This window comes from Stegastes partitus, unplaced genomic scaffold (assembly GCF_000690725.1).
Source record: "Stegastes partitus isolate 25-593 unplaced genomic scaffold, Stegastes_partitus-1.0.2 Scaffold710, whole genome shotgun sequence".
Lineage (NCBI taxonomy): Eukaryota > Metazoa > Chordata > Actinopteri > Pomacentridae > Stegastes > Stegastes partitus.
In genome coordinates, this window is record NW_007578441.1 from 122,207 (window position 1) to 148,630 (window position 26,424).

At 41.8% G+C, this 26,424-nt stretch overlaps 1 protein-coding gene across 1 annotated transcript; it reads right to left on the minus strand.

Annotated features, from left to right (window-relative positions):
* Positions 1-679: 679 nt before the first annotated feature.
* noc2l (NOC2-like nucleolar associated transcriptional repressor) lies at positions 680-23,010 on the minus strand. The gene is made up of 18 exons (XM_008291026.1): positions 22,935-23,010; positions 22,416-22,553; positions 22,107-22,290; positions 21,775-22,024; positions 19,491-19,581; positions 19,302-19,380; positions 19,035-19,145; positions 18,828-18,941; positions 18,418-18,606; positions 17,851-17,990; positions 16,650-16,761; positions 13,812-13,925; positions 12,455-12,556; positions 11,437-11,580; positions 6,050-6,163; positions 5,663-5,798; positions 3,636-3,731; positions 680-1,017 (listed from the first exon to the last, which is right to left on the minus strand). Exons 1-18 carry the CDS (start codon positions 22,952-22,954, stop codon positions 863-865), a joined length of 2,289 nt encoding a protein of 762 aa, XP_008289248.1. The 5' UTR covers positions 22,955-23,010; the 3' UTR covers positions 680-862.
* Between the last annotated feature and the right edge of the window lie 3,414 nt (positions 23,011-26,424).

Below are 26,424 nucleotides of genomic sequence, written 5' to 3' on the forward strand. Positions count from 1 at the left end.
GAAACTTCTGAATTCACTGAAAACTACTACAGAGGAAATGGGATGACACAGAAGTGCTTCTCAAATCAGCTCTCCATTTGTGGCGTTTACAATCGCGTTAAATAACTCCATTGTCTTGCGTTGGTGCACCCGTGGATGCATGAAATCACTGTTCACCCAACAAAAAGCCAGAATCACCTCCAGTTTAGAGCTGATTTTTTTGGAAAACGGTGCAGTGAAGTAAAGAAAGAAAAGGGGGAGAAGTTGGAGTAGGAAAGCCGTATATGAGCATGTGAATACACAGGCGGAGAAGACAGTGGACTGGGCAGGGGGTGGGTGAGGAGTTGGCACAGAAACAGACCAGCCTGTGTTGCTGCTCTACCACCTGGGCAGAGAGTCTTGGCACAGCATCAGACGCCACCTTGCCAGCCTGGCACAGCACTGCTGCCTCGGGGCTCAACACCCGCCTCTCTGTGCCCCCCTCCTCTTGGCCGGCCCAGCCTGGCTCGGCCCAGCTCAGCCAGGCTCATAACTCCCTCCAAATAGCCCGTTCTTACAAAGCCTGAGGGTGCCTACAGGTGTGCACAAGCACAGAGGACACAAATGACTTGTTTCAGGTGTAATTGTCCATTAGCATGCACATATACGCTTCAGCTAATTAGCATCTTAAAAAGAAATGATCAAGAACGGACAACTTGGATTCTTGAACTGCGCTTTTTTTGTATTTTTACACTTTTTGGTGCTTAATAAAATTACATCATGAACTTATTTGTACTGTACATGTGAAGCAATACAAAATTCAAAAGCAAAGAAAATAGCATGGAGTCCAAAAATACTGTAAGTATAGATGGTTACGGTGGAGAGCAGTAAACATCCATGAATCTTAGTCATCATCAGACAGCTCCAGGTCTTCAACCACATCCTCGTCTCCCTCTGCCAGCTTTATCAGAGCAGAGGAGGACAGCGGCTGAGGAGTCTTGGAGGCCTTTTCATCTCCTTCCTCCTCCTCATCGTCATCATCGCCGTCGTCATCGTCATCTGGAATACAGACAGGAATCATGGTAACTTCAGCCACATGAAAACATCCCAGACCTGGCAGATATCAGGGGGTATAACATATTTGATAATGTATGCGGATACATAATGAGATTTTATGAACTGAACTGTAACTATGAAGACATACTTTATAATATTACAGTTGTGCTTTACTACGTTGCCATTTATTATTTGTTCAAACATCAGCCTCAACTCATGGGCGGCCAAAGAAAGAGTTAAATTTGTGGTAAATACCTTGTTGAATTTAAATCTTCTCAAAACTACATGACAAGTTCAGAAACCATTCATCACAAGAAAGGGGGTTTACCAAATTTATTCCCTTTAATAAATATCATTAGGTCATCGCTTTGGCTTTTAGGCTGCCCCCAAATTGATATATTTCAGGTTCAGTTAGTTAAACAGATGTCTTTTTTCTGTTGGTTTTTTATTTGACATCCCTTAAATTGATTTAACAGAACGGTAGATGTTCCTGTTCTCTTAAACTGCACAGAATGTGTTCATTCCTGAATTAAATAATTAAAAGAATACTAATCATTTTAGAGCACAGTTTACTCTTACTTTACCACTGCTTACTTTTGATGCAAATGTTTAGGGCTGCAACAAATAATTTCAATTACTGATTCATCTGCCTGTAATTTTTTCAGTGTAATCCATAAAATATATATATATTTTTAAAAAGAACAAGAAATGTGTCTCACAGTTTCCCAGATTAAAATGTGACATCTTTAAATTGCCTGCTTTTCCCGATCAAAAGCCCCAAACTCAAACATATTTAGTTTAATTGAGAAGATAAAAACCAAAAAAAAAAAGAAATTTCTCTGATTGGAGAAGCTACAATCTGCCTCATGTTTGAAATATTACAAAAACAATTCATCATTTATTAAAACACGCAAATGAATTTTCTGTCAATTGATAAACTAATGATTAATGATCTCATCTAGCAGCTCTACACATGTTTTACCTTTATTACCATCCAACATACTAAGTCTGTACATGCAGAGATAACATGAGTGAGTACACCCCAGTGCAACATCAACTAAATGTCATGTGATTCAAAACGGTATGATAAATGTATTATAATATATAACATATATAACAACTTAAGTTGACAAGCAGAGTATCTGTGCCAATGAACACTCAGAAACAAATACTTAAGAGAGACGATACTGTAAGCACGGGCCGCCAAGTAGAAACTCAACATACACCTGTGATCACTGACAAACAAGTTAGAAAACCTGTGATCATTAAAATCAAACTTGGTGTACTCACAATTTCAAACTAACCTAACTGCATAAACACTGATCTAAAATCCCCTCTGAACTTTATCAGTTTTAGTCCTGTGATCTGTGTCTATCTGCATCATGGCTCCACATGGAAACTAATTCCCAGATAAACTGAAAAATCTGACTGTGAGACTTCACAAAGATGGAATAGGCTACAGGAACATCTGTGACCAAGTAAAAATGAAAGTCAAAAAGCTGAAACACAGTTGCACCATTAATCAGGAGGTTCAGAATAAACCATAGTACCACTAATCAGAGCTGCTGCGTCAATCTGTCGATCTCCTAAAATGATGCCACAGTGTGCTACTTTCATAATCTGCCCCCAAAAAACAGATGGGCAGCTGCTTCCGACTTGGCACAGGGTTATAAATGAGAACTGGAGTTCCTGTGACAGTTCAGACAGTGTGAAATACATTGAATGATATCAGCGTCTATGGATGGTGCCCAGGAAGAAAACCCCTGTTTGCTCTTTGGCATAAAACTAAAAGATGAAACTTTGCTAAAGAACAAGAAACGAAGCCTGATGACTGTTGGGTGCATTTTTCCAGCTCAGATGGGACCCAGTATGTTTGGCCTAAACCCGGCCAGGACAACAACAATGAATGCACAGTCCTGACAGTGAACTACGGCTGTGATGGTGTGCTTACATGCATGTGTGCAGAAAGGGTTGTAGAGTTGACACAAATGGATGGCACCATTAATATCTGTGGATTTGCCAAAATACAGGCTCACAAGATGAATCTCCGTCTAAGAATATTCCTGCATGATAACGATCCAAAGCACACTGCCAAAATCAGGCGAGTTGCTTAAGAAGAGTAAAATAAAAACTATGACCCGGCCAAGTATGTTGACTGACTTGAATCCAACAGAACACCTTCCAGGCAATTTAAAGGGAAAGGCAGAGCAACACAACCCCTCCAGCAAAGAGCCGCTTAAAAAAAAGGTTTCTGAAGAATGGCAGAACATCTGTTCTGAAATTTGTGCCACACTGGTATCATCCATACTGAGGAGGATCGACTGTCATTGAAAATAAAGATGGCCACATGGAGGATTGAAAAAATACCATATCTGGGTCTCAGTAAAGAAAGATGTACTAACAGTTGTATTAAATCCCTACTGTGGTCCCCGTATTAATATGTTGTTTGTAATTTTACTCATGACAAGTAATACTGCACTGGTATTGACTCACTTTTATTGCCCAAATAGCTACTAGAGTCGTTTCTGTACACTAAATAAATAAAAACTTTAAAATGTCTAAAAACTACCAAATTGTGAGAAACTGCTACGTTTCGGTTCGGACACCGATGCTGTACCAACCTGACTCTCCTCCCTCCATCCCCTCGTCATCGCTTAGGTCAGACAGATCTTCCAAATCATCCTCATCACCATCTGACGCACGGCTGCTCTTCTTACCTGAGAGGAGACAGAGAAAAACATTACACCGCGCCGCTGAATTTTGTCAAGCGTTACTTTCTTCAGTCATTCCTAAGTTTGCACTGGTGCATCGCTGACGTCTGAGGACTTTGGAGACGCGGATATGTGGGCCAGGTATCAGAGGCAGCTGGAAGTGTCTATTTCCTCCTGAGATGGAACTGAGAGTCGATTACAGGCGCCGCTGCTGCTGCACAAACACCCATGACAGTTTACTACCGGCAATTTCAGACATCTTATGCTCACGGCCTAAATATAGCAAATGGAGATAGCAGGCAGGTTCCACAGCTACGATGATGATGGCAGAGTCAGTGTGTGTGTGTGTGTGTGCCGGAGAGAAGTTAGGAGTTTGTCTGAAATTGTGGTGCGCTATCGTCAAAGTAGTGTGTGTGTGTGTGTGTGTGTGTGTGTGTGTGTGTGTGTGTGTTGTCTAGCCAAAGGGACAACTGGGGTCCACGGGCTTTGAAGTTGAGGTGTGATGAGAGGCTGGGGGCGTGGAGGAGAGAGAAGCAAAACAGAGCTACTTCCTCTGTGTGCTACATTGCAAACACACACAGTTATACAGTAAGCGTCTGTACACACACACATACACACACACACACACACACACACACACACACACAGATAAACAACATCTATTCAAACATCAGGTTCTTCCCTTCCCTCCTGGATTTAAGATGAAATACGTGCTCTGGCCCTCTCCCACTCGTCGCCGCTCACATGGTGCGAGCAGATTTCGGCAGTACCTTCGAGGTTGCCCCTAAATGACCTGGATGACTTATTGCCACCACACACTGACAGCACACGCACACACACGCATCAATCTAAATCATCGGCCCCCTCCTCTCAAAACTCCCCCTCTTTCCGGGAGTGTGTGAGACCACAAAGAGCTTTGGTGAGCTGCCCAAAAGCGTTTGGCTCTGCAAGACTGGACGACGAGGTGGTGGCTGCGCATTTGTGTGCTATCATGGAGATGTGCATGTGTGTGCGCGCACGTGTTGCGAGGACATGCGGGGGCAGCTGGTTGAAGTCTACAGAGCCAGAAAAGAAAGAGCGAGAGAGGTAGAATGAAAGAGGGAGAGGGAGAGAGAGAGAGAGGGAAAAAAAAGGGAGAGAGGAGTGGGAGCGGCCACCTCTGGCTGTTCCAGTGGGCTGGTTTGAATTAGGAACCCCCGCTGGGATCCAAGCCTGTACTTCCTGTTGGGGGGTTTCGGTTCGTGTGTGTGTGCACGAGGGGTGGAAAGGGTGGAGGAAAGCCGAACGAAAGAGGAGGAGGAGGAGGAGGGTGGGGGGCGCTTGCCGGCAGCTGCCCATCCGTTTGTGGGGACTCTCCCTACAATGAAGTCCAGATGCATTAAAAAAAAAATCCCCCTGCCGCCTACTCCTTTTCTCTGCGACCTTGCGGAGGGCTTTTTTCTGCTTGGAGCGTGTCCGAGTGTAAAGCTGTAAAAGCGAGGTTGCAGCTGCCTGTGACCTGCGGATGACCCCGAGACGACGAAGCTTGCGGGGGTTAAAGGATGAACAAGCCGACGGCTTGCTCTTGGCGGAGAGCGAACCAAACTATCTGATAAGCAGAGATTTGATTTGGGATTTAATTTTCATTTCCACAGAAACAGCGTCTGCGCGTGTTTTAATATCTCAGGCCCCGCGGTAACCACGCTGCAGGTGATCTGCTTCATGTAGCCGAATCTTTAAAGATAGTGAGTGTCACACAAACAGATAACAGCAGAGAAATCAGACTGAACTGTCATCACCTCTTAACTTTGCTTTTGCACTGTTGCAACAAAATACAGCCCCCTAGAGGCCAAGACGGGGAGATTATCACACCGTGCTGCAGCACTGGTCCACAAATTGCCTTCTTTGCAGGTCAGTTTCAAAGTCTGAGGGAAAATTGTATGTGAGAAGTAGCTTGCCTTTGATTTTGATTCCTGCATCATCTCCGTCTGAGTCGCTGTCAGACTGGAACAGATCCTTGAACTCCTTCTTGTCCTCTGCCTTCTTCTCTTGAATCTTCTTGCGTTTGATCTCAGGGAGGTCCAGATCCTCCATCTTAACAAAACACAAAATTGGCAGGGTTAGTGCACAAGCTTGCTTTGATGGCCTTGGTGATCCTCATAAAGTAATTGTTCTGCCAGTAAAATGTTCCACTATACAGCATGACTGTTTCATGATTTATGTAAAAGAGCAATTCTTGTGGGTAACACTGACATTCATAAAGGAAAACAGCAGAAGCGATTCATGATGATTGAGTGGGATGAGACAAACGTTGAAAGTTTTTTATTTTTTGTTTGGATAATTACCCTTTCTTTGCCAGAGATCTCCAGCTGGATCTCCTTCTCCCTCAGCTTCTTCCACTGGCTGTAGTACCTGCTGAGGGGAGTCCCCTCCTCCTGGATCTGCTTCTCCCAGGCCGCCTGAAAGAAAGTGACCCCAATATTTGATGCTGAATGTATATACAGGTGTGGACAGGACAGGTGAGGAACAAAAAGCAGGTCTGTGCCTGTTTTGGGGTTTTTTCAGAATCTGATAAGACAAGTCTTTCTACAGCTTCACTCAGGCTTGAAAATCATCTTATTTTATGTGGCTTTCAACTGCAGCTTCACATCAACTGACCAGAGACAGACAGACAGTCGAGACAGTGAAGGGAGTCAGAGGATGCAGAAAACAAACAGGCTGAAGAAGTCTGAAAGGGGAGATCTTCTCCAGGCCCTAAAGGTCTTTGTGGATGATATTGATTAGGCCCAATCACATTATCTGACCAACAAATCCAATAGAGCGAACAGACCGTGGCCTCCTGCGCCCGTTAGCTTAACACATTTACCACAATTTGCTGTGCAGCTATTAAGATGGGTGACATGTATGCGCAAAGGAAGAGACAGAATAAGAAAAAGAAAAAGAAAAAGCTGCTTCCAGATTAGTCTCAGACAAACAAAACTAAATATTTCTATGTACGAATGAAAGAGAGACAAGCAACGCCGGAGTGCGACCTGGATGGACGCAGGGCATCATTAATTAGGCTAGCTCTCGGTTTGGGTGACATGTCAGTGGGGGGCTGGTGGCCGGAGGGGGGCCGTGGCCTTTCCACAGCGGCAGCAGCAGGGCCGTCCCTTCTCCTTCGCCTGCGGTGACACCTCCGCTGCTGCCACGATGCCAGGGAGTCGATGCCATGGTGACAGCCTCCGCTGAGCAGAGAGCTGTGGCGACAGGCGCTGGCACGGAGCCACGCTGTCTGTCTGCTGCACTCACTGAACACACAGACTTCCATGTACACACACACACACACACACACACACACAGACACACACACACTACCTCATCAGCTAAATTACACAAAGACCGTCCTCTTTAATTTCATCCTTAAATGCTCTTAAATATTCATCAGCGGTACGCATCAAGACTCAGCGGAAGCAAAACCACATAAAAACGTGTGTGTGGACAGGTAGCACTACAAGAGCAAATCAACACAGACAAGAGAATCTCTCTGTCACACACTAATGGCTGCTCATTAGGGTAGCGGCGCCTCTGGTTCAAAAGCACATAAGAGCTTCGAATAACCACAGGGTCAGTCTTAGCCGGGCTTAGAGTTTATACAGGGAAGTATCCTCCATTAACAGTTCCTGCCTGTAGCGGTTCACGCTCTGCAGTCCGATGGCCTGCAGCACCGACCTTTACTGGACCAGAGCCCAAAAGGAAAGTTTTAGGTCTTAGTATTTGTCATTCAGTAGAAAGCTATCTTTGCCCTGCAACTGAAACTCTCTGCTCTGTGGGGCTTCTCTAGAAGGTTCAGGCAAGACGCCACCTCTGAAATAGTGATGACCAAAGACTAATCTAAATAATAGCAACAACAACTTCACGTTCACTTGCAGAGTGCAGCCCTCCACCAAGGCCAAGGTCCTGACTTGCAATTTTAAATAAAGTGATCTAGATCTACACCAGAATTAAAATGGCTCTGTCTTTGACTTTCCACCAACTTTCATCAACTTGGTAGTTTTTGCACATTCTTGCAGACAAACAGCACAGAGAAACACATTACTGTTTTAATAGAAGGACTTATGAAACATGTGACATGCGGCTGTAGAATTAACCGCTTTAGTCCACCAAAAACATTTATAAACTCGTACCGACCATTCAAGTCAAGTGGATGGAGTCAGCTGATTGTTAAGCACTAATTATTGTAAACACTGAACATAGCCATCAAAACTTGCACCATCTAACCAAAAGATGACAACTAACTACTCCTTATTAGGTCTGATCTATGTATTAGCTAAAGGAAATGTTACACAGACTTCCAAACCTAATTCATTTCCAATCTGACTTTTTGTCTGCTACTGCTGAACACTTAAATCATTCATGTTACATCAGTTTTGAGGTCTCATCTCTACAGAAAAAGCAGCGAATCAATACGTTCTATATTAAGTGTCGGCTTTACTCAAAGACTAAAAACTCCAAATCAAATCGTTTAAAGTCATAATAAAATGATAAAATAACACTGAAGTGAGCAAATGAGTGGCACGAATCTAGGCATGAAAGCCGTGGTAATATTTCAACCTAATGTTGGCTTCTGACGTGTATAATTGTATTGGCGCTCCTTCTGAACAGCATGCGGCCTCTTCAGAGAGGCACCTACCGATAATATACCAGGTTGCCCGAAGCCCTATAAATGTGCAAAATAGGTAGAATCCAGGTCGCATTAAAGTCAACTAATAAGGCGCCTTGCAGCAAATTAAAATGACATGATTAGTCTCTGTGTAATAAAACTATTGCTTTCAATGGAAAGAAACAGCAATAAAACTGATAATGTCAAACGTGACAATGGTAAATCATGAAACATGGTTACGCGAACCAATAATTATTACTCAGCAGGGCTGTAATTTATTCTAACTAATGCTGGAATTGTACTGCATTATGGCCTGCTAGATATTAAATCTTGAGCCAACAATACAAAATTGACTTCCATAATCACAAAACGGTTAAATCCATACAGGTTTTATGAGTCACTTCAAATACGTGCCTCTGCATCGTTCAATAACAACATCTTATTTCTGTTCATCCATAAGTGATTGAGCCGTATCTGTATGTTGGTGGTTACCTTACTGTTGACATAACCTGGACTGCCGGTCATGTGATGGTGTGAAGTTTTTACCAATAACCTCAAAATTTCAAACCTATTTGGTGTTATTTTTTACATGTTGACATGTTTTCCATTATCTCAGGCTCATCTGTATACAGAAGCAAACAGGCAACAAAAAGCAGCCTGGGAGTTTGTGGTCAAGCGGGCCCAATTTCCATCCATCCATCATCTATACACCGCTTAATCCTCATTAGGGTCACAAGGGGGCTGGATCCCAGCTGACTCAGGGTGAAGGCAGGGGACACCCTGGACAGGTCACCAGTCTATCACAGGGCTACACTTAGAGACAGACAACCAAGCACACTCACATTCACACCTACAGACAATTTAGAATCACCAATTAACCTCAACATGTTATTGGACTGTGTGGGAGGAAGCCGGAGAACCCGGAGAGAACCCACGCTGCACGGGGAGAACATGTAAACTCCACGTAGAAAGATCCCGGTGTGAACCCGCGACCTTCTAGCTGCGGGGCAACAGTGCTACCAACTGTGCCACCTTGCAGCCTGGGCCCAATTTGATACACCAAAATTTTTTTAAAACGTGCGCTGATCAACAAATCCTTAATTCAAATAAAATACAATGTGAATTTGGATTCCTTGTGATAGACCAAAACATAAAATGAAACTAATTTTCAATGGTTTTCCTCCCGATGTTTGTGTCCAGAAAGCAGAAATTTTAAGTTGAATTAATGAAATCACCTGATGAGTAATTTCACTTAATAGCCTGCTTCTATCATCAGAAATATTTACAACATTGCCTTTCATGTCACCACTAGTAATCCAGCACTAAATACCCTAACGTCCAACCTGATCAAATCCACATCCATCTGACTGCAGAGAATTTAACGGATCGTTTATATTGCTGGGCTGGCTCTTAAGTATCATACGCCAAATAGACTGTGATGCGAAAAAGAATCAATGGGTAGTCGAGAAGAAAATTTTGTGTTTCACCCACTTACAGTCAACGTTAATGAGAATTAGTGAGAACACTCTGAAAAACGTAAACGTTTTGAAATATTTGTGCACCGAGTCTGACAGTCGGCTGCCTTTAACAGTGTTCAAATCTGTAGCAAGTACAACACTAACAGAAACCTTTAGTGAGTTTGTATAGCGGTTTCACAGCACAGAGCTCATAAGCACCACAACTCACTCCTCTATGAGGTTTCTGCCTCTTGACTGCTGTCCTCATCATCACCTCTAAACAGCGTAAATATATGTGTTATATCTCAGCACATCCTGTAGCATTAGCCAGCAAAGACTTTTTCTTTGTTGCCTTCTCTGCATCGCTGGTACAGAGTTTTCTCTTTTGATCAACGTTTCAGCAACAAATGTTTTAAAAGTGCTAGATAATAACTTCCAGAGTGCTTAGCACTCGGGGTGGGCGATGTGGAAAAAACATAATTTTATTATAAAATCACGATTTCGATTTTATCGCGATCTTACATGTATTTTTGAGACTAAGTGCGGCTGGACCACAGATCACTCGTTGTTGCGAAAAACTGGATGTTCTGAACTTTGCATTCAATCTTTTCTCGGCGTTCAGAGTACAGACGTGGAATGGCAGTGTTGGAGAAGTATTTTTGGCTGAGCAGCTCGTACTGCAAGTCAATTGCTTTGAGCAGGCATTTGACGCGCACGCAGGCTCCGACGGGCTGGAAGTGGGCGGGACGCACAGGCAGCATTTGGCTACCGCAGCGGCAGTTGGGGGGGAGCAGCGGCAGATATTTGGAGATCAACTCCCCCGTTTGGCTTTCAGCCATGGCTCTCCATGCAACTACCGCTACACACAAACAAGGAGGCAGGTAAGAAATTGTGTCACTGCCCATAATTCGCTATGATTGGTTGGTCAGGTTGACGACGTAATACATCTGGTGCGTCGCCGCATCAGCATAGAATTGCAATTTATAGAATGTGACCTACATGATCCATATGATCTCCTCACTTTGGCAGATCGTCTACATGTTTTAATCGTTTACAATCTAAGATCGTCTTATCGCGCACCCCTACTTAATACTTTTTAGATGTGACTGCTATTACAGATGTCACCAGCTGTGTCACTGCAGCTAAGATCCATCCATCCATTATCTGTCCATCCATCCATCCATTATCTATACACCACTTAATCCTCACGAGGAGTCTATCCCAGCTGACTTAGGGCGAAGGCAGTGGACACCCTGGACAGCTCGCCAGTCTATCACAGGGCTACACTTTGCAGCTAAGATGACCTACTGAATATCTGTATATGGGCATAAAAGCTACTAACTAATTTTAAAAAAGCCTGCCCCACTGGGAAAATTTTCAAACTTTCCGATGTATTTTGCGTCTGACGTACAATTTTGTGTTTTGATGGAAGAGCACCTCCCTGCTGTTACAACTAATTTTCTAACTTAACATTAGGAAACAGAAGAGCCAAAGAAAAAGAAAGACACACGTACAGTAAGGGTAAAATTCTGAAAATGCAGCCTACAAGGCAGCCTCTGTCTTTCACACACACACACACACACACACACACACACACACACACACACACACACACACACACACAGACACTCACCACAGCGGCGGCATCAGCCACTCCGAAGGCGGCCTTCTGTCTCCGTCCTGTGATGTAGCTGCTGTTCTCCTGTACCTTCTCCAACAGCTGGCGCACCGGCTTGGAGTAATTGGCCACTTTGCATTCCTTCAGGAATGCTTTCAGCTGCAGGAACATGGAGGGGTGGGGGCATGAGAAAAGAAGGAAACAGCAAAAAGGATGATCCTGTCCGCCCATGTGATGCATTCAGGCAGAGCAGGAGGGGGTTTGTGGTCGTTTCCCCTGAGGGAAGCGGATTTAGCGACATCCACACTAGAACGTTTTCATTTTAGATGTAATTTTGCTATGTTTATGCCTAGAATCCACTCTAACCAGGCGACTGAGGACCCTTAAACAGAGACTTCTGGAAACACTGCTGACCACATTTAAGGTGGAAATTGCATTTTAGTCTGGACAGACAGAAACTGTGACTTTTGGAAATGATGACGCAAACACCCACATTCTCTTCCTGATTGGATTGTATTAGTCTAACTGTCCTTCCGTGATTGACCACATCCCTATTACACAACCACGACTCTCAGTCTGTTCCCTCTTGTCGTCAGTCCAAGCAAAGAAATTTCTGGTCTTACTTATTGCCATCAGTGTTTTCCTTCAAGAGTATTTTCTATGTTCTGTTTATGTAAATGGTTGTGTGACATGCATAATCAGGTGTGTTGGTATGGACAGAATGTATTTCAGACATAAAGCGCCCATCTAGATGAAGATCGCTTTTACATTCAAATGGTGTTTTAAAACAAAAATGTACTCATGCGAACATAATCTGAGTCTAGCAAATCCTGAATCATCTGTTCAGGATTTAAACTCTGGGATTGAGTGTCACTGATTCTTTATTTTACCTCTGCACCAGTCAGTCAATTTAATTCCAACAATTGCGTTTATCCTGTAAAATTTTAGCGATACGATGAAGCTCAAGTAATTTAATTTCTACAGGTCTAAAACACTTGAGTCCATTCCCAGATCAGCTTAATGGTTGCATTACCTGAATAATGGTGGGCAGAGCGAGTTCAGGGAAGCCGATGGAGTTGGCCTGAGTGTGGAAGTATTCGAGTATCAGGTCATACAGCTGGTCGATCAATCCGTCCTAAAATGCGGCAGAACAGCAAGATTTACAAACAACGTTCACACATTACACTGATGTCTAAAAGCCAGGTTATCGTTTTCCTTTTTGCTGAATTAAGAGACCAGTGCACATCAAGGACAACAACTGCAGCAACATCTAGCTTGGTAACAGCTTAGGAGAGCCTGCTACAGACATCTGAATCTCTGCTAGGGATTAATATATTATCAGCTATTTTAATTCATGTATGATTTCGGTCCATGCGTCAGATTTGGGGAAAAAATGTACAATTAACAGCCACAGCAAAGTCTGCATACACCGATAATGGCATTTCTGGGACGGACACATTACTTGCTACTTATGGTCAAAAACAAAATAAAATAACTCTTGGTCCCAAACACTTGTGTTAAATGATGTCAAACTAAATGAATGAAGAGAAACAAAAAGGGAAATTCAGTGTGATTACTAGACTAAGGTTAGTCTCGCTAAACAGGTGATTCATAGACGACAAAGTCAAACTCAGGCCTGGTAAACATTCTACACCCAAAACCTCACTTTTCTTTAATTCCCTCCACGGTATAATATCTATCAACAAACATTAAAAGAACACTGTGGTGCCAACTAAGGATGTATTTATACAGCCAAAACACATAGTACAAGTACCACAACTTGGCAGTATATAACAGTAATTGGCAGTATTAGAACGGTGCAATTTAACCCTTAATATAAATGTAATTAAAAAAAAACAAAAACCCATTGGCCAGAAGAAGTGAACGTGCCATGTACAGTGCTAGGAATTCAGCTGCCTCTCTTCGTCAGTACAAATGCAAACTTTTCTAGCCTCTGTGAACTAATAAGTGTTCAGGTTTCAGGCAGATCAGTCGGTTGGGCCTGCAGAGACTTTACGAGGCAGGGGATCATGGCAGCTGCCCAGGTGACAGCAGTGAAAACAGTCCTAGCGAGCGGAGTGCGGGGGATAATCCCAGAGAGCCGTGCTACAATCCTCTTGGCTGCAGCACTGAGCGTGGCGACTCAGGGCCAGTTTTAGAGTCCCGACAAGGGGCTTTCAGCGCTGCCCTCAATCCCCTTATGCACACACGCCAGCTAACGCACAGTGTCACAGGGCGCCATGAAAATAACTAAGACTTGAACCACTCATCTGATCAGCTGCTCCTTCTCAGTGCAATAAAGACACAAACAGCAGTACACACCATGTGCTCTTTTCCCAGCTCGAAAGGAAATCATCTACACCTACACCAATGTTCACGGTGAAACGTACCTTGTAAGCTTTCTCCATAAGGTTGACCTTGTTGAGCTTCAGGATGACCGCAAAGTTGATGGGTTTCTTGCTCATCCGTCCAGGTTTCTTGTTGAAGTCCACCTGCTGGAAGATCTGTAAAAGAGAGGCATAAAATGGCAACGCTGAACTCTGATCCTATTGGTGCAACAGTGCAATATTATTCAAAACACCAGAACGGTAGATGGAGCAGAACTCAAAGCAAGTTAAAATGGTTATTTATTAATAATATATCAACAATATTTTATATCTTATTAAATTTTTTTATTTTTTTGGTTTGCATTTAACCCTCTGAACCCCAAAGCGATGCCTGAGGGATTTTTGCTCCCGTCACTTTTTTTCTCAATGTGGGCTAATATTTTAACTGCTATATGAACTCGTGCACTTCTATGGAAGCAGCACAACCTTCGCTAAAAGTAGAGGGAACTCAAAAACGCCTCATGTTCAATATAATGAAGCTAGAATGCCATATATCAATTAAAAAAGAAAAAAAAAAAAGTTGAATTTCTTTGATTATTCATTCTACAAAAATTTAAAACATCATGTGCAAGTGTTACAACTACAGAAAAAAAAGGGGACTCTACATACTATAGATATTTCACAACTTAGATTTTTAATTAATTCCCATGCTTGTCTCCTATCTGCTCTACGTAAACACAGCCTGCAGTTCAGCCTAAAAGTGAAGTTAAAAGTCTCTAAATTGTTGTTACATGACTGTTAGTGACAGCTGAGTTAGTCATGGCTTCACATTTGTGCTGAAAAACACTGAATTTAAGACTGATTGATTTATTTTTACAAAATCTGATTTAAGTAAATGGTTAATTTTTTGGCAAATATTTAAATTATGTGATTTAGATGAAATATACTGACTTTAAGTGTCGATCTGGTTAACCTTCCCTGTGGAAAAGTCGGTCACAGGTCATTACTTCAAGGACTATCTTTCTGATTTTACAGCTTCTGGCCCTGATACATAGTGGGATTATGGTGATTTATTTATTTATTTATTTTACAAATAACATGCCTTGCAAACCTGCTTGCAGTGTTTGGGTTTCAGAGGGTTAAGAAGAGCTAGTTTTTTGGATGAAAGTCATTACCATCTACCTGTTGCCCAATTATCACATCAAAACACACCCCATACTGGTGGAATCTACAAAAAAAAAGGTCAAGCTGATGGTCTACAAATGCCAAAACCCATCAGTAGGTAACAAGCTATCTAATTAACAAACTTTTGCATCAAATCTGTTGCCTATATGCGAGTGTCTTATGTTGTATTTTGTATACATTGAATTATTCTATATCCATCTTCCTAATTCTTCAAAGACTTCACAGCCACAGAACACATTTCATCTGCCAAACGTTGACAGTGTTTTGACAATTACCATTAGACACAGCTCATTTTAAATACTGCAGTGCTACTGAGATGACACATTTCTATCTTAGTCTGTGAAAGTACATTCTAGCCAACGTGTGGGCTATTTGTCTACAAGCTTTAGCTTTCACATCTGCCCACAGTGCGCAAGTGAATTTCTGCCTTGTATTTGTGTATCAAGCTATTTCTGACTCTCCGTATCTCTGTGCGTTTGTGCGTGTGTGTGTGTGTGTGTGTGTGTGTGTGTGTGTGTGTGTGTGTGTGTGTGTGTGTGTGGTCGTTAATGTTCTCTGTGTGCGAAGCTCAGCAACGCTCCTGGCCGGTGCTGTCTGTACAAACATAGGATGTGGTGGCGGTCTGTGGGGGAGCCAGGGGGAAGTGGGAAGGCATGGGCCAACCCTGGTGCGCACACACACGCTCGCTCGCTCGCTCGCTCGCACACACACACACACACACAACATGCACAGCTACTGAAGCAGGAAGCTCCAAATCATACACCCCCCTCGGAGATACGAGAACACACACAGGCACAGACACACAGGAGGAAGGGGCTGTTTCTGCCGCTCTAATTAAAACAGTAGCAGCGTACCTCAGCCTGCCTTTAACAAGAGGAACAGTAAAGGAGAAAAAACACAGGAAGTATTGTGCGTCACAAATAAACACAGCTTGCTGTTGGGGGTTCGGGGGAGGGGGCTCACAGTGGGGAAAAATAAAAAAAATTTTTTAAAAAAGAGGTGGGGAGTGGGCCATAGGCAGAGAGGATGTGGTCTGCACAGCGTGTTAGGACCAGAGTGTAAACCACAACCGTGCCTTTATCGCTTTGGTCAAACTGCTGCAAGCACACGCAAACACACACACACACACACACACACATATATATATATATATAAACACATGCATGCACTGGCCACTCCCAGCCGGCCGAACCAGTCGCTGTCGCCAGCACAATGCTCTCCTCCAGCAAACCACAACAAAGCCGCACAGCATGCATAAACACTTGCACACGTTCACACATAAAAGACACACAAACACACAGACTGCACAAACACGTGATTAACACCTGACCCAGAGTAAATGTTGTCAGTTGGTGACCTGTGATTGGTCTGATAACAAAAAGGTGTCTCTCGCACACCCTTCGATATGTTTCCTCCTGAGCTCCTACAGTTGTGGCCGTTGAGACCAAAATGCATCTCATGTGCCACTGATGTTTTTCCACAGCAAACCACCGACGGAACATTTCATCACATCTACCTTTGCGCCGTTTCCATTTGTGGCGAAGTCAACCAACTGACTGTTGTTTGCAGAAATTTTTAAACTATTTGAGGGCTTCCAGCTGTGTGCATTGGTGTGAAAGATTTCAGATTGCAGCTGCTGGAAACTTAACTCTCTTCTAGCTGCACTGATTCCGTCAGCGCGACATGGTGGTAACTCGAGATGACACCAAGTCTTACCTCCACGAGGAAGGGCAGAACAGGGACAAATGTTTTGGTGCTGCTAGACAGCAGGGTGAGGGCTCTGCAACAGTGCATCCTCAGAGGGTAGTATCTTGCTGTGGGCACCAATCTGAAAGACAAAACAGTGGTCAATGTCTCCACCTGCTGTTGGTAACATGCACCGCGTCGTGGTTCGTTTCACACAAATACACACAATGTTAGAAAGCACATTCTAAAACAAATGCCAACTAGCAACCTCAACTTTCTCTGAAGCTGGTTTGGAAGGTAACAAATCATAAACAACTGAATGATTCAGATTTTTTGTTCATAACACCACAACCATTAATTCAGAATCCAAAGATTCAGGTAACTACATACAGCAATGCCCAACATGTGTTTTAAATACAGCCAGCAGCTATGCAAATTTTAGCAATCATATAAAAATGAGTGGTAATGTAGTTACAACAGTATAGCGATAAAGACATGCACTGCAGGTTCAGTCCTATTATTTTTTTTGTATACCAGACAAATAACTTTGTAGATAAAGTTCTATATTACTTAAAAGCTCTTTTTCCAGCTTTCTGTTCTCTATAATGCATTTTTAATATGTCATACTCTTACTCAGCATCGATATATCTGCTTACTTTTATCATCATCTACTCCAATCGACCAACTCTTAGCACTGCTGCAGTCCTGAGTGTGCAACATCTTATTTGTCACCTTTTGCCACCACTCCTTATGTCATTTAAATTGTGTTGTTAAAACATGAGACCCATTATTCTCAATTCTTCTCAGTCCATTTGACAGTTCAGACCAAAAACATCTGTTTTAAAAAGCACTTTCACTGCCAACAAGATCTTCTAATGTCACTAAACCTGACCGATTTAAGCTTTTAAAACTTTGATTTTGTAGAAGGAGGTACAGGAGGAACTGATGTCATAACATTAAATCGATAGGTATACTTTGCCTTTCAAATGAACTTGCATCTTTATCACAATAACCCTCAACTTATTAATATTAATTACTGTAAATGTAGAACTTTCAATCAAAAACTGCATTACCAGACAGCCCGGTACCAGACGTCATGGTAAATACTTTGTAATGGATTATGTGCCTGAGGTGGTAGAAGGATGAACCAAGAATCTGAAATTTTTGTACATTTTTCCTGCATGTGGTCCAACATGTGCTGAAAGTTACGTAATAAAAATTGCACACTCACTTGATAGTGCCAATTATAACTTGGCAGAGCGGATAGATCAGAGGTTGGAGTACATCACTCGGGTGCAGGGTGCTGAGGACTCGACACCACAGGTACAGACAGTGGATGTACTGCCAGTTATACACCGACTGGTATGTTTCCTATCAGCAATCAAGCACAACACAAATTATATATAATCAAACAAGCATCAGGCTGGTGTACTGAAAACTCAGGTATCAGCTTTGTGCTGTATTTTAACTTTAGTGGCACAGCCACTATAGATGTTAAGGTCAATTTTAGCTATGCAAAAAAATACTCCTTTTGTTATTCAAATAACAAGCATTAAGTGTATAAAATTATTGTCTTCTATTTATCCAGTCATATATCCCAGCCGCCTCTGCATGTACACCCATAAAGCAAACATCCACTTATATTTTACATAATTAAGAGAACAGTCCTTGAAATTAAAAAGCAAAATAAGCACACAGTATTCCAACAGCTGTCTCCCCATCCATTTATTTGTATGCCTCTTTAAAAGCACATAAGAAGGTCATGTCTGTAAGCAAATACACTTAGTCAAACACCAACCTTTTTCTTCATTGTCATGGCATTTCTGAGGTGGATGGCGAGCTGTCGGATGTACATGAAGGAGTGCTGATAAGTGGCCTGTGTGTCCAGCGCGTACATCTCTGAGAGAGTTCTCTGCATGAAGTTGATCATGGGCAGCACGTTGGGAGATGTGAACTTGCAGTTCTGCACGTAGGAAATGTACATTTGCTGCAAACAGAAAGAAAATCAGTCGTAAAAGAGGAGCACAATGCTGTAGAGAAAAGCAACTTGGTGTTGTCTATATAGGCTGGATGTGGATTTGAATGACCAATACAAAAAAGCTGTTACACTCCAGCTCCTTGTGCGATTGTGATTTGACTTAACCAAGCAAATACCCTCTTCTATTCAATTTTACATCCAGGTTCTACTCTTTCATTCAAGCAGCTCACCTTGAGAATAGGGTTAAGATACGTTTCCTGCTTGTGTCTGCAGATTTTGTTGAGGGCCAAGAAGGCGAGAACCCGACTTGTCTCTTCCCCTGTGCTCCACTGCTTCAGAAGTTGCTAGACACAAAAATATGAAGAGCGTTATTAAAAAAAGACTCGCACTAACACGGCCTCTTTATTCCATGATGTTATTTTGGATTCAGATCTTACCTTTACCAGGTGACGACACTGTTTGGGTAGACAAAGGTAATAAGGTACAAGCTGGTTGGTGTGCTGCAGGACGGCGGTGATGACTGTAGCTTCTGTTAGACAGGATAACAGCTACAGGTGGAGAGGATTGTATTCAGGATGAAAAGATGGAAGAGGAAGAAAACGTTAGGGCAGCTCTCTCAAAGAGAAAACATCTGTATTATAATTACTGTGTCTCATGATATCTGCTTCGTAAGGAAACACAAAGTACAGAGACAGAAAACCAACCTGAACAACTCCACTGAGATACATCTTTATGTCAAGCTGATTCCTCTGCCATTTTGGACTCGATGAAGGGAACACCAATCTGAGATCAAAGCAGAGGAAGTAACAAGCAGGGAGTGAACAGATTGAAGACAGCTACACTGAAACTATGAGCAAGAGATGAGACCTGCCGATAAAATGTTGATTTCATACTTTTTCTGGTCTTTATCCGGCTTCAGGTTGAGCATCCTCTGCATGGTCACATGAATATCTCTGATACAGAACAGGACCAAAGCGTTGAACACTGCACAAAGGACAGAAAACAAAAGATTTAGGTATATTCACAAAGAGTGCAACTTGCTGCAATACATCTTACATGATATTGTGTATAATATCATATTACAAAGTTTTCATACAAAAAACCAAAACCCCCCAAAATATTTACTGGAAAGATTCGATCTTTTCTGTAACATATATCAGATTCTATATTTGTGAGTTTGTAAGTCACTTTTGTAACTTATATTCTTTTATTTGTCATTATTATGAGGCACACAGAGAAGTGATAGTTTAAAACAATAACAAAACCTTTTTTGGATTAAAAAAAAAAATAAAATAAATGTTCCTTTTAGTTGAAAGATTCCCTGTTGTTTTTTTTTTGTAAAACATCTTCACAGTCAGTGTTACTCACCAAAACATTTTTTTTGTGTATATTTGAGATTTAACAAACATGCTGAACTTTTAGTTAATTAATGGTATTACATTTATATTGTAATAATTATTAGTATCAGTATTAGTATTAGTAATTATTAGTAACATGAAACTGGCCAAAACCTTACTGTTTTTTCAGTTTATATCAAGGATTATCACGTATAATAGCCTTTTTTTTCTTCAATCAATCCAGTCGAAAAGTCAGGAAATACTGAATGCCTCTGATAGTTTCTCTAAAGTCAAAGTGATGTCCTTGAATTGTTCGATTTGTCCAAACCACAGTCAAAAACCTCCAAATAATCAATTCACAGTGAAAAATAAAAGCACATGGCAAATCCTCACAATTTAAAAGCTGGAATCAGAGAACATTTAGCCTGTCTGGGTTTATCCTGGATCAGAATGGTTCTTTGGGAGTGACTACATTAAATAGTGAGATCAGTTAATGCCTAGCAAAGGCATTGAGTGTATTATTTGTTTTTATTTGGTGCTGCCTAAAAGCTCTGGGGGGCACCAAAAACTGTTCTATGTAGGATGTTTTTGTTTGTTTTGATAAAGTAGTATTTGGCTAACTAACTGATAAATCAATTTACCATTAGAGCATTAGGATGACGTACTGGAAACTACAATCAAGTATCTGGCCAGATTTATGATGATGTTGTCTCACATCTTAGCTATCATTTCTCTGTACCATTTTATTTAGCCAAATTGTCTGTATGGTTGCTTGCATTTACACAAAGTAACACACAGCAACTATGTCTCTTTGTGAATAAAATGTATAAAGAAAAAGTTTTGTAGAGAAACCTGCAGGGATATCTTAAAAGGCAGATGTACCCAAATACAATGCAAGCAGAGAGCTAGGTGAATAAATTACCATCAGCTCTCTAAACATACACATAACACCTTTGTCACCAAACAAATTAGGTACTACAATCATACTAGAATTGAACATTTTCAGACAATATCCTTTTCCCAAAAGACACAAATATGTGACAAAAAAACATGTGTAAATGATAAAATTACCAATGGCAAATATTATTCTACTGTCACACTGTAATAGCCTCCTGGGATACTTCAATAGAACAGAGCCATTGTTACTGTTACTACTAACACCTGTGTTGTTGTTTTTTTTTTTTACTGGAACAAGCCATTAAAAGTCAACAACACGTTGTGGCTAAGATATAAGCTATGCCCTGAACATTGCAGCTGAAAAATTACAACACCTTTAAGTAAAATGCCAAAAAAAACAGCACAGTGCCAATATGACACTAAATAAAACCACGATGTGCTCTCATTTAATTCAGTTTAGATTTTAAACATTCATATACAGCAAAAGCAATGGCAACTTAATTCTTCCATCAGAATGGTAACGACTGAACACATGTAAACACCTAACAAGTCTGGCTCATGAGATGTAGACTGCAGGTACAAGCTTACCATTTCACTCGACTCTCTACACGCCTCTGGCTATGTGCATGTTACCGTTTTCAAAAACAGCTTCACTAATGAAGCAACAACAACCACCAAGCTACTAACCCACCACACTCAAGAGTTCATGTTTTGCCAAAGCATGATGTTACATGCAAATATTCCACCAAAACAATTCCCCCGTCACCAGCACTGCATCCTTTGCTTGGCTCCACTAAACACAACTGTCACTTGTTCAAAGAAATAGAAACAAACCAAGCTTTTCCCCACTATAGCAGAATGATAATAAGGTGCAGCCGGACCATTGTGCACAGTGCCGTGTCTGTGAGAGAGGACGGTCTGTCTAAGTGAGACCAGGACCTACCTGAACTGTCAGCTACTTTGTATCGACACTGACCACCGCCTTCCCCCTTCGTCGTGGCGACAGCAGCCTTAAAGGCCTGAGTGACTTCTCTGAAGAGACGAGGAGTGGGCTCTTTCTTCAAAGCAGTTTTCCAGTCTTCAATCATTTTTTCCGTGACTTTGATAGCCTCCACTGCCTGCTTGGATTTCTTCGAACTTTTCTGACCGTCTTCATCATCGTCGTCATCATCATCGTCACCAGAGCTGGGCTCCTATATGCAAACCATTTGAGCATTTACATCTTCATGTTCCAACAGGACTAATTATGAACACACACACCGGCAGCCGTCTTACCTCCAGTGTAGATGGTAATTTGTGGTATCTTTTCTCATCCTCATCCTCAGAGCTGTCGGTGTCGTCGAAATTTAGCAGCGTTTGGTCGTTGGCTTGCAGAAACTTGTAGAACTCTGGATCTTTGCTCTTTAATCTGGACAGCTGCTCCTTGTGCTCAGAGGCCTTGCCTTTCTTCTTATCCTCTCTATAAATAAAAACATACACAAGAGTTACAATTCTGTCCTTGAGAGGTTTGGTGTCAATATCATCATCATCATCATCATCACCACAACAGCAAAGTGTGTTGTTATCCAGTAACAAAGGACTCACATTTGAGAAGCTGCAGAGTCCAACTTTTTCTTGTTCTTGGGCCCCTTCTGTTTGGGAGTCTCTTCTTCAGATTCACCTTCATCTGCAGAGTCAAACCCTGAGAGAAGGAACTCATCGACACTGAGTTCTTCTAGTTTCCTACAAAAAAAGGCAACAGTTCAACAGTTGAAATAAGTTAGCCAACATGTGTGTGGTCAACATGTTCTACAATACACAGCATTACCTCAAACGTGTAACTGTTTAGCTCCCTGCTTAGCTGCAAATATCTCATTTAACAATTGTAAACAGTAGGTTTATGACGGACAGAAAACAAACTTAATATGTAGTTGGCGTTTAAGTTAGCATTCGGCTCCATGCTAACACCATAGTTAATATACAATCACACCACTTTTATAATTGTCTTACGAACCCCGCAAATTTCACGACGAAGCTTGACAACTCTATAACTTTTAAAAACAACGTCAAACAACAGTTTAATCTCATATTATACAGCTAAATATAAAGAAACTAGCAACATACCTTTTCTGTTTCGCTGCCATGCTGGATTCAAAACGTGACACTATTCCTCACTACCCACAATGCCCCGCTGCACAACGAAAGAATTGGTTTTATGTTTCATGGCTATTGAACGGCCTGAGCGACTTTTATTGTTCTCACAAAAAGAAGCTCAATGATTTTGATCTAGCACTGAACGCATATGCTGGATTAGTATTTGACATAAGATCGAACCACCAACATTGCTCATATATAACGACTAATCCAATAAATATCAAGACATTTTAAAATCCACTGTGGCGTTCAAGACAACCTCGAAATTTTCACTGTCAACGCTGTGGGTACCAGAACAAGCAGTGTTTTGATGCTACACGTGAGCTTTAAATTAAATGATCGGCTGCATTCACGGGACACAGGGAGCTGCAGACCTGGGGATTTTTCCGTTTTCATTTTTTTGTTACTTGACGCAACCACAAAGCTGGGCAAGCTTACAAACCGGAGGAAATCACTGCTGTCAAATCGACACCGACGACGGCTGGTGGTAGGTGCTGTCTGGTTTGAATTTTCCTCAGACTTAGCTACCGTTAGCTAGTTTGGCTAATTTGCACGGAACTACTCAACTGTGACAACTATGACACTTATTTTACTTAAGTATTAGACATACATGCTCAATATCCACTGGTATACCTCGTCAGTATAGAAAAATAACAACAGGATTTATATTTTATTGAATGGAGTTGCAGACGGTGGCTGTTTGATTTATTGTCCGGGTTAACCGAAGAGGAGTACGGTTCGGGTTTTGACCAATCAAAGCAGTTTTATCAGAAACCCCGCCCTCCACGGTACGACAGACGAATTTATCGAACACACTTCCGCACTCCAGCCAGACAAAAGCGGTCGCTTAAGGTCGTGTGTGTCACTTCAAATAATAAACGAAATTACATTGCAGCTGTTAACATTTTGCGCATATGAAGTAACTTCCAGTGTATTCCACATTTGTCTCGACCTTTCCACAGTTTAAAATTTTCACAATGTGAGCAGCGTTGCTACTTCCCCCTCCGGCAGTTGCAGCTCCACCTTAACAGCCCGATGTCAGCTTTCATGCAGGCTTTTTTTTTGCATTGACGTCAACTGCATACAGCACAAAACAGAGGCTTTCTTCATATTTCGTATGCTTGAGTCAGAATATGGACAGATAGCCGGACGATGGTACCAATTTTAAACCAATCTGACTGCGACAGCTGTTGAATTATCTGCCGTCACTTCGAGGAAGACACTGTGTCCAAGGATAACCGCAACACAACCACCGGTAAAGAAATTACACATTCATCCTTTCTATTGCCGCTGCTGCAGCTGATAGCTACTGTTATTCAAAATAGATGGAGTGGGGGTTGGGGTTTCCTCTCATCACACCAGGAGTCTGATAAATGAAAAGGAGCGTCCTTCTGCCCCAAAACATTTGTGTGTCCAAGATGATTGTGTATGTACTGCTGTCCAGGAGCCACAGAGCCTTGGTGTGGATGCCAGCCAGGATTCTGAGCCAGAGACAGGAGAGGAGACACAGGCTTGGGATGAAGTGCTTTCCTCTGTTAGTTTTAACGGTGCCAATTGTGTTGACACATCTGTCTCAACCTCCTGTGTATCCATGTCTCAATTTGCAGCATTGTCTCATGTTATTCCCTTGGGAAGGAGAGCAGATTGTTCCCTCATACAGGGACATGGCTGGTGTGTTTTTATGGTCCATTGTGTTGTGGAAAATGGGACCCAAAGCTAGTCGCCAGGCAGCTGGGATGACATTTGAGATGGTGCTCAGTGGGACAGTGGAGACTGTGTATTTGAAAGAGAGCCTCGGAGCAGATGACAACGCTGTCATGATGCACTGATACTCTGTGAATTGTGTATTCGACTGACATGAGAAACTTAACTTCATCAGGATCAATAACACCTTGTTGTGTTTCACTTTTGAGTGTTGGACTTCAAACAGGTCAATATTCTCCGCTGATGAGATGCTGGTGGTTCCCTATTTGTTCTAATAGCCTTAAGCTTGTGTTATTTTCACATAAACCTGTCTTTACATTTACAAGCATGAAACAATTATTCAAAATGACAATCAAGCATCACTACAGGGTGTAAGATTTTTCTTACAACCCACTGTAGTACACAGTCACTCCAATTGCAGGCTACATGTTATGGAACAGTAATTATATTTATTTACCCAGTTAAGGGTGTTTAAAACAGCACATTTTATTGTGGGGGCTCTCCATTGGATGGTTCCTTGCTTTAGAGGACACTTTTCAAACCGTCTTTCTATTTAAAAAAATATCTTCTTATGGAGTTTTTTTTTTCTAACAAAAGACAAATTAGACTTTATTGATCCATCACTGAAGAAATTAACATGTTACAACCACTAGATACAGACGAGGCATGGAAGAAGCAAGACAAGAAATGCAAAAGTACAAAATGTACAGGGAACTTTGCGAACATGAAGAGAAAAATGAATCGACAACAATGAAACGTACAAGTGTGTAGATGCCGTATGCATGTGTCAGTTTAGGATGAGCGTTGCACACGTGTGGATTGTTCAGTACATTAAATGGGAACCCGAAGGTACGTGTGTTTGTGAGTGTGGTGTGAAGCTGTTATGTATGGCATGTGGTGAGTTTGTTTCAGGTCACCCGCCACAGAGACATGATGTATAGAGTGAAAGCAGCGGAGGCGGCCAAAGAGTAGCTCTTTTGTTGGATCTGCTGCCATATTTAACTGCCCTCATGATCTGGGCATCTTTCCTGGTAATTAAGGTTATAATGTTGAGCGGTTTCTCCCCTCCAGTCAGCTTCTGCTCAGATGCCTGTTTCTCTCAAATTTAGCATTTGTGATTAAAATTCCTGTCGTCTGTTTTTGGCCTCTTCTAAATTTGTTTTAGTCTGGTTTGCCTCATTCAGTAGTTTCTTAATGAATCCCAAATATTCATCAGACAACTTCTAAGACGCTGCATGACGAAGGTTATGCAACATTCTGAAGGGTGTTCTTTCAAGAGCAGGGTGAGGGGAGTTCACAGCTAATCTTAGTGCAATTAAAGTCGGTAGTCAGGAGAAATTGCAATTAGAAAAATCAAGACCATCCAATAGATGAAATTACCTGCCACGATCTGATTCTTCTTTAATTAATAATGTTCATTTTTTGACTCTATCTAATTGTCATAGTGACATCTAATCAGTCTTGACACTGAATGTCAAATAATGAGGCCAGCCATCCTACTACGCTTTCTAACTGTAATCAGATTACTGTCATGCTGGTAGGGCTTCCTGTCACAGCTGACAGGATGGCTGCTATCACTGGAACAATAAATACAATGATTGCTGAGGACACCTGTCATAACACCTGCCTTCTTAAAGCTAAACTTTGCTCTTGAGACTTTTCTGAGGACAAAAAAAAAAGATTTTTACAGCACGATGACATTGGTATTAACTGACATCAAAATGGGTTTTCTTTGTGTTTCAGTTGCCCAGAGTGC

Excerpts from the sequence above, each read along its gene's own strand:
- noc2l (XM_008291026.1), bottom strand. The coding sequence starts at position 22,954 with ATGGCAGCGAAACAGAAAAG. Across the intron at positions 19,146-19,301 it reads ATCTCAGTGGAGTTGTTCAG|CTGTTATCCTGTCTAACAGA; the intron begins GTTGGTTTTCTG and ends CTCCACCTGTAG. Across the intron at positions 3,732-5,662 it reads TGCAGGAATCAAAATCAAAG|GTAAGAAGAGCAGCCGTGCG; the intron begins GCAAGCTACTTC and ends GTCTCCTCTCAG.